This window comes from Maniola hyperantus, chromosome 6 (assembly GCF_902806685.2).
Source record: "Maniola hyperantus chromosome 6, iAphHyp1.2, whole genome shotgun sequence".
Lineage (NCBI taxonomy): Eukaryota > Metazoa > Arthropoda > Insecta > Lepidoptera > Nymphalidae > Maniola > Maniola hyperantus.
In genome coordinates, this window is record NC_048541.1 from 6570692 (window position 1) to 6580253 (window position 9562).

Sequence of the window (9562 nt, forward strand, 5' to 3'; positions counted from 1 at the left end):
AAACAGAAAACTAAATAAGAACTCGTTATGTTCGCACTAAATGATAATTTAGTGCGAACTCTGTGATAACAGAGGTTTTTTGGGCAGAGATGACAGCTGTGCCAAACAAAAAAGCTAAACTATGACAAATACAAACTTATACAAAAAATATATTTTTGTCTTTATCACTCTTTAGAGCTTTTCTATACACCTAGCTTGCTCTAACAAAGTATTATTATTTTGATGCCAAGTCTCATTGATCCTTAGTCTGAGCTCCATAACTTAGACTAATGAAACAAGGCTCAAAAGGGTTAGAGCCCAGAGCCCTAAAACCAGTTTAAAAAGTAATGAAATTGACAGTTGTCAAATCACTGTCAAATATGTCAAATATGAATTTTGCTCTTTATCTTTATTTAATAATAAATTTTAGGCTATAGTAAAAGTTTATGTCGTCATGTAAGTTTTTCGAATAATCACTATTTATTCAGATTAAAAATCTTATATAAATATTGCAGCCGCATACAATGTGCCGCGTAGTATAACAGCTATTAGTGCCGAAGATACAAGCACGAAACAGTCTCCGCAAAAATAAATAGACCCTGAGATCCAGACAGTTCAAATAAAATGTCTAGAGTTTGTGATCCTGCTGGTCATAAATTTATACCAGTCGAAGTTGAAGATTTTGATATATATACCGGAATTTATAAAATTCTTGCCGCTATTAAACCCGATTGGCCTCAGGAAAACATTAAATTTAAGGTTGTTCTTAAAGTGTTCTTTAACTAGCCGTGTGCCCAATAAGATTTCCAAACAGCAACATCTCAGGAATCATCCTATTTTTCTTAAATTTATACCTTATTTTACCCATTTAGGTTATTTGAATTTCCAAAAACGCTGATACAACTAACTTTTAAGTTTTCTTTTTATAAACAAGCCTAAGTACTAAATTTCAAATTTCTAACTTTAAAAATAACATAGGTACTTCCCACACACTGTTATCCCGTGTTTTATCCCCTTAGGGAATAAATTTTCCAAATCCTTTCTCAATGCTCACCTATTTCATATTATGTGAGACTCCTGTGTAAAATTGTGCATGCTTCTAGACTCACCGGTTTATGCTGTGCGTTAAAACAGAAACTTAAATACCACTTTCTATATTTCTAACTTCCATAATATAAACTTTTATCACTTTATTTAACCATCTTATAGGATGTGATTTTTCAAAAATCCTGAACACTAATCTATATTATAATAAATGGATTTCTTATGCAAAATTTCACCTGTTAGAATTATATATTAAGTTGAAATAAGCATAGTGATGAAGTTTGATAATAATTGCAGATTTTTACTGATGGAATCACTAATAAATTAGTAGCTTGTCAATTGGATCCTGCCAATAATCTTGGAAGCAATGAAAATGTTGTACTTGTGAGGATTTATGGAAACAAAACTGATTTACTTATTGACAGAAATGCAGAAGTTAGGTAAGTTCTTCAAATTATTGTGATTAATTAGTATTTAAATCATTAAACATATTTTTATTATGAAGTAGTGATAGCCTAGTAGTGAAAACATCGACCTATTCAGGGGTTGAACCTATTGGGGGTCTGAAGTTTGATCCAGGCCAGGTGGTGGCCTTCTTATTCTGAGAGAAGACCCATGCATAGTAATTGGCTGGCAATGAGTTGAGATGGTGATCAGTTATATACATATAATAAATATATACTTAAATGTGTAATAATAATAAATGTATATAAATGTGTGTGCCATAAAAACGTCTAGACTCGAGACAAGTAAATAAAATAAATGATTATTGTGTAAATTATTTTAAAAATGACATTATGTACAATTGTAACAAGTACTAAATCAGAACTTTTCCTCTTTTGCAAATTAAATGTTCAATTGTTGTTATTTAATATATACATTTTAATTTAAGGTAAGAAAGTATTATATTTTCTTGGAAATATATTAGGTACCTATCTCTTTAGATAACATTCATAAAATAAAATATAATCTTATAATAAAATAAAAAATAGCTAGATCTTTCTGCCATGCCAGTATTCAATAAAATGCTCTAGAGGTTGTGCTACAACTCTGGCTCCACTCTGGCTCTGTATTATTTTTATTAGTTACTAGCTTATGCTCGCGACTTTGTCCGCGTGGACTACTCAAGTTTCAAACCCCTATTTCACCCCCTTAGGATTGAATTTTCAAAAATCCTTTCTTAGCGGATGCCTACGTCATAATAGCTATCTGCACGCCAAATTTCAGCCCGATACGTCCAGTAGTTTGAGCTATGCGTTGGTCGATCAGTGAGTCAGTCAGTCACCTTTTCCTTTTATATATTTAGACCAGATTTATTGTTTTTCTGAATAAATGGTAGTCCAGATTGCTCTTTGTATAATTTTCTGCCCCTGACTGCAAAAGTCCTGTTTAGCTGTTGCAAAGATTATCCCACACAGACAGACAATTTTTTTTTGATTTCATGGATCAAAAGATTACAAGTCTTTCTTTACTTAAATAGTCTTATCAAGTTTAATTATTATTTAATTCAAGTGATTTATTTAATTTTAGGAACATAACAGTGCTCAACAAAGCAGGATTAGCTCCAAAAATATATGGTGTATTTAAAAATGGTTTATCCTATGAATATTATCCTGGTGTTACTCTAGACACAGACACAGTTGCTGATGCAAAAATATCTCGTCTGGTGGCACAACAAATGGCCAAGATGCACAAAATTCAACTGGGTGAAGAGGTAATTTAAAATTATCAAAAACTAGCGACTCGCCCCAACTTCGGGGGAGCTTATTACAAATTTTGTATCTCTAATTTTTTGAAAATAAAATATAGACTATGGTACTCAGGAATAATATTGCTTATTCCTGATGAAAAAATTCCAAAATCGGTTCAGTCGTTCCAGAGAATTACCAAGTGCAAACAAACTTACAAACTTTACCTCTTTATAGTATTAGTATAGTGGATATTCAGACAGATAACAATTTTTAAAAAATGCTGTTTATCTCCCAGATAGATATAAATTGCTTCTAAAGAGGAAACATCTTATTTTCTCAAGTGGTTCTGGCTGTCATCTATCCATGATTTATAAAGCATCCTATTTTTAAAATTATCTCCATCTAAGGACACAGTTCAAATCATTTTTGCAACAATATCCATGTATACTTTCATTGTCCCTTTATTTATCAAATCTTTTTTGTTTGATGGAAAACTGTGGCCATGGCTTGTTACGGCTTACTGGCAAAGCTGTAACCGCTTTAAAAACAGCTAAAGATTTCCTACACCTACAATTATACAGTGCTTCAGTCATAAAAATAAATAAAATCTGTTTTAGAATGAACAGCTAAAGCCCTTACATATTATGATACCACACTTGGTACAGTAATCTTACTTTAAAAGTTGAAAATACTAATTATTTGTTCATGAACACATTTTAATTCTTTTCGTGATCTAAACACAAATTCACGGTTTTCAGATTTTTCCCATTATGTCTGTTATAAGGCCAGCCTGCCTGCAATTTCGTAATTTAAAGGTCAACGGGAAGAACCCTGTAGGTTTCTTGAAAGACAGACAGACAACGACGTGATCCTATAAGGGTTCCTTTGTTTCCTTTTGAGGTATGGGACCCTAAAAATTATCGTTTTCGCCCTCTTGCTCTGAATTGGCTCCTTTACTGAAGAGAGTATTTCATTACAGAGGACTGTTATCGGGTCTTTACTGGCCGCACGCCAGCAATTTCCAAGAGGACTGTAATGTAAATTGCTGGACAGTTTCATACTGATGCCGAGGTTCTTTATGGTGTAGAGTTGTAAACTAACATAAATTAAGTTTTTTCATTATATATATTAATATTCTGACTTATCAGTATTTTTTGATTTTTGTTTTTATTTATTTATTATATTTCGAATTTTAACATATAAGAATGGATAAACAATGTTACACCATTGTGCTATGACGGTATATTTCAACAGTACATTGTATCATGATGCGAAATTAAATTATAATTTGTTTGAAATAAATATTCAGACTTCAAAGTTCAATTCAGCATATTTGTCAGTTTTAGCACATAAAAATAATTTATATATAACAAGTGCGAATCGTATGATGTCTATCCACATAGTGAATATTATAGTGATAGAAAAATCATTAAGAATAAAATAAAAGACTAATGAAAATTTGCAGGTACCCAGGGAACCCATGGTGTGGGACAAAATAGAGCAATTCTTGAGTTTAATTCCAGAAAAATTCACAGATGCAAGTAAACATGCCAGGTAAATATGGTAATAAGGTAAAAGGTTTTAATATTGTCAGGAAGAAGAAGAGATTATTATTTGTTATCACTACAATAATATATTCGTGGTTTCGTCTGCGTGGATTTAATATTGAAAAAAAAATCTAACAGTTTAACTTTCAATAGTAGCCTATGTCCCTTATGGGATATAAGCTTCTGTACCAAATTTCGTCATAACCGGTTAAACGGATGGACCGTAATAAGGTAACAGACTGGCAGACAGACACACTGTCGCATTTTATAATACATTACCTACCATTATAACTTAGGTACTCTTTATAATGTTACCTGTTATTTTGATATTAAATTATAATATTATTCAAGATACATCCATTTCAAAGAATATACAAAAATTATACTACTACTTATTGAGGTACTAGTTGACGGAGTCCTCGCACGGGTGGTCTTACCTATTTCATAGACAGATCAATGACTAAAATTAACTAAAACTTATAACTTAAATATGGCGAGTGCGTTCACACTATACTAAAGTTAATTTTACCGAAATCGAATCTGATTTCATGAATTATTTACAGTAGTATTATAAGTATTAGATACCTAGATATATACTGTGCATTTAGTACCTATTTTAAAATTGCAATGCTTTTATGGACTGTTGTAGATTTACAAGTAGTTTTGGATCAATAACACGCCTCAGGATAGAATATGAGCGTCTAAAGTCACACTTAGTAAAAACTGAGAGCCCGATTGTGTTTGCTCACAATGATTTGCTTCTAGGAAACGTGATCTACGACGAATCTAAAGGGACAGTTTCTTTTATTGATTATGAATATGCCTCGTATAATTATCAAGCCTATGATATAGCAAATCATTTTAATGAATTTGTTGGTAAGTTACATTATAATATTTTTAAACTACATGTTGCCCGCCGCCCGCGTGAATATAGTTTTTTTAAATCCCGTGGGATCTCTTTTTGGGTATAAAAAATTAAACTTAAATCTTGTTTAGAGAATATTTCATGAGATTGCATTTAAATGAATAAGGGAATAAAATGCACTAAGTATTAAGTACCTATGTACCCTTCTATAAAATATTATGACTTTATTTTGTGAACAAAATTGTTACCAAAATATCGAAATGATGTAATTACAAGTAATGAGTTCTTAACAGTCTATTCTTAACCGTTGGTTTTTATCTCGAAACTTATCAGTTGAGACTAGAAGTTCACAGCTATTACGCACTATCATGTGACTTAATGAATTTATAATTTTTGGGCCTACTAATCATTCATATAAAAAAATAAAGCACTTGATAGCAGTTATCGATATTGTAAGGAGCTCTTATTTGTATTATTTGATCAGGTTCTGTTGACAATTCTTATAATCATCATCAATATCATCAGTAATAATTATCGTCGTTTTTAGGGTCCCGTACCTCAAAAGGAAAAAAGGATCCCTTATATAGGATCACTTTGTTGTCTACTTCTGTTGTCTCTGTCAAGAAAATGGAATCAAAACTTGTAGGGTACTTCCCGTTGACCTGAAATTTAAGGTAGCAATGTCTTATAACACAAGTAAAGGAAAGAATCCGAAAACCGTGAATTTGTGGTTACATCATAAAAAAATGTGTTCATGAAAAAATATGTTTAATAAATCACACATAGATGGCGCCGTCCGTCCTTGTACGAGGTCACGAGTGCACGGTGGGCTAGGCGTGAGATAAAAAAGTGTTATTTCTTGTAAGATGGTACGGAACCTTTGGTGTACGATCCGACTCTCACTTGACCGATGAAATGTGGTCGCCTCTGTTTCTATGATCTGAAATGGGGAACCAGAGGCGTGAAATGTATTTCCACCATGCGTCGTCTTGATGCTAATTGCGAATTATCATTAGGTTTTTTTTTCTTTTATTCATTATTGGTATACGCTTGACCACAATGACACCTGATGGGAAGTGATGATGTGGCCTAAGATGGGACGCGTTTACCTAGAAGATGCCTATTCACTCTTGTTTTAAAGATACCCGGGTTGTAATTGGTAGGAAACACATATCACGGAAGAGTATTCCAAACCTTAGCCATACGTATGAGGAATGATGACGCAAAACGTTTCGTGGTTCGTTAGGTTACCAAAATACCATTAAGTGTTGTGTGCCTCCTCGTTTAGTTAGCGTGACATTGATACTGTCTGTACGAGATCACGAGGCTTGTTGCTTTGAAAATATAATGTCTTATAGACTACAATCTAAGATGTTTTCTCGTACAATACAATAGAGATATCAAGGTCACATTGTTTCAGATTTCAATTTTTTCAGGTATATCAATTGAAAACATGGATTACAGCCGATATCCGAGCAAGGATTTTCAGATTAATTGGATACGAATATATCTGGCGGAGTTTTTAGATAACCCAACACCATCTCAAGAACTAATTGAGGAAATCTACAAAGATGTACAACGTCTATCTTTGGCATCAAACTTTAAGTGGGGTATTTGGTCCTTGGTCCAATTCGAGCTGTCCGACATTGACTTCGACTTTGGCAGGTTAGAAAAAATCTGTTTGAACAAAGAGAGACGAAGCCGATCGGTTGAGTTAGTTAAAAAAAATACGTTATAGAAATAATAATCATCAGAACCGAATGCTTTGAACAATTTATAATAGTAAAAAGAGAAAAAATCACCTTTTTTGTTGATTGTATCAATTTTCAAGTCCATTTGGCATGTGATTCGTTTTTGTCCATATCGTGTTTTGTACTTCGTAAATACAATAACACTCGGCAGGTACTTTTAGACATTTTGTCAGCTGTTTTTATGTAACCATTGTGAATTCATACTGTCTATGCATATTTTGTAGGTACGCTGAAATGCGGCTTAACAGATATTTTGAAGAAAAGAATGCGGTCTACAAGGAATTACTGTGATAAATAATTATTTACCTACTTAAGAAAGTGAATAAAATTGTACAATAATGATTATTATGTACCTACCTATTGATAAATTATAAGATATTATTTATAAATATGTATAAAGCAACTAATGTAAGTACTATTAAAAACCTGATGATCATAATAAAATGTAGCTGTAAAAACATAACTTTGTCTTTCTGAATAGGTACCTACATTGCTGCCTGTCCATACAAGCGGAGAGGTGCTTAAAAAGTATTCATCGTAATCGGTAGCAAATTCTGAAACAAACTGCAGAATAGGCTACTTGACTCATATCTAATTTCGTCCAATAAATGATAATTTACTATAGTATTTTGTTTAAGACAACGAACTATATCAATAACAATTATTAAAAACGCAGGATGGATATATAAATCCAATTTTAAAAAATACAGTTTTTATTTTTATTTGAAACGCAGAAAACGTCAGCCATGATGTGACGTCATTAAATATGTAAACAAAGAAATGTCATCCCTATGTCACGCGTGGACTAACGTAGTATCCATATATATAAAATTTAAAGTCCTGACTAACTTATATATCAACGCACAGCCTAAACATCTAAACAGCTAGTCCTAGATACATGAAATTTGGTGGGTGTGTTCTTTGTAGGTAAAGAAAAGGTATCCACTAGGAAAGGATTTTTTGAAATTCCACCCCTGAGTGGGTTAAATGGGGGTTTGAAATTTATGATGTCCACGCGGGCGAAGTCACGAGCATAAGCTAGTTTTTATATATTTCTAAAAACTCCTAGTAAACGTAAAAAAATATCGTTTTCTCTTTATAAATTGAATAAGTTATTAAGTAAGACTTACAACAAAGTGATCTTTGCAAAAATAAATTTGGGTTGCAGTCGTTAGTCATATAGGATCCCTTTAAGCAAGTCTTCGCGTGTTACGCATATTTATTTCACTGGGCATTCTAATCCACAACTTTCCTGTGGTCTTTATCGATGCGTTTTTACATTCTCGGATGATACAATAACGATAATTACTATATTTTTCATGTAAACTAGTATAGAAGTCATGTTTATTAAACTTTGAGAGGTTATGCTGTTGTTTACAAATGCATGACGTCAGAGCACAGATAATCTATCGGCCAAACATGGCCAACAGTGTTTTCACCTGTCTAAGAAAAATATATTTTTAAATTAAAGTTTTACGGTTTTTAGGGCGCAAAAAAATATAGTGTTAATTTTTTTGATCTAATAGGACAAATATTAACCATTTAAGACCTACTTAAAAAAAGTGTCAACTAGCCTAGTTGCTGTCGATTATGATAACGATGAATACGTTTTTCTTACACTATTGTGGGGCTGGTTGTTGAAAGACTCGTGATAAAATTATCGCGTAACCAATGTTGATAGGTAAATTGTGATCTTGAGAGTGATCAAGGTCTTAAGTTGGAGCAGAAACGTGATGGGCAATCGGATGACAGGTTAAACCCATACATTACACTTATGAGGGGGTTTAAGTTTGTTTTTCCAAAAAAAATCTTTTCACAACTTTTTTGAAACGTTACAGTGACGAGAACGCAAAACAATTAGGTACCTAATTGTTAGCACTGGTTAGTTCAATATGAAATTGCAACATGGCGGTTAGTGCAAGTACAGTACAATACAGCGTAGCGAAACCAATAATTAATCTATGGCGCAAGTCTTTAATCAAATACACAGATCGTTTTTGTAGAATGCGCCAATGTCATACCCCTTGTGTTCAAATTGGATGACTTGTTTTGCGCGCAATAAAGACTCCGTATGTTTTGAGGGTATTGACGGTATTGTACGCGGCTGGTCGAGATGGCAAGCGGGGTATGCGGTGGGGGGACGGCCCGCAAACCGGCACGTCACCCGCGCATTCTCGCATCGGGTTAGCGCGGGGGCTGTGCGGGTGTGCGGTGCGGGGCGTCCCCACCCCGATCTGTCGCATACTTATACATAGTGTTTACAAACTCTTTATTGCTTTATACAAAATATGGACATAGAGATGGTGTCTTCAAAAAACACCACTACTTGTCAACTAGTGGCAAAATTGACATTGGTTTATGTGAACAAAAGGAACAAAGCTTGTTGCATAGATTATTGGTTTCGCTAATGGCTTGTTGAATATAATTTTTGTGTCTGGTGTCTGTAGGTACCTACGATGGTTAAGCATTTCGGTGAATTGGCTTTTATTCGAGGCATCATTTATTATACACTCTCGCCTCATGAAATAAAACCATTTGCCGGAGCAATAAAACATGGCATTCCTAATTTTTTCCCTCGGACTATGGCAACTGCTTGGACATGGGTACCCCGTAAGTTTTAACTTATTATGAAGGTACATGCATAAATAATATTTAACTGAAGTTGTAGCTAAGCTAAGCTAAAAA

The 9562-nt window shown here is 33.4% G+C and overlaps 1 protein-coding gene across 1 annotated transcript; it reads left to right on the top strand.

Moving 5' to 3' along the window:
• The first annotated feature begins 441 nt into the window (after positions 1–441).
• On the top strand, positions 442–7341 carry eas (ethanolamine kinase 1). The gene is made up of 7 exons (XM_034969388.2): positions 442–738; positions 1321–1463; positions 2554–2737; positions 4180–4268; positions 4911–5137; positions 6563–6791; positions 7102–7341. Exons 1-7 carry the CDS (start codon positions 604–606, stop codon positions 7166–7168), a joined length of 1074 nt encoding a protein of 357 aa, XP_034825279.1. The 5' UTR covers positions 442–603; the 3' UTR covers positions 7169–7341.
• Positions 7342–9562: the final 2221 nt, after the last annotated feature.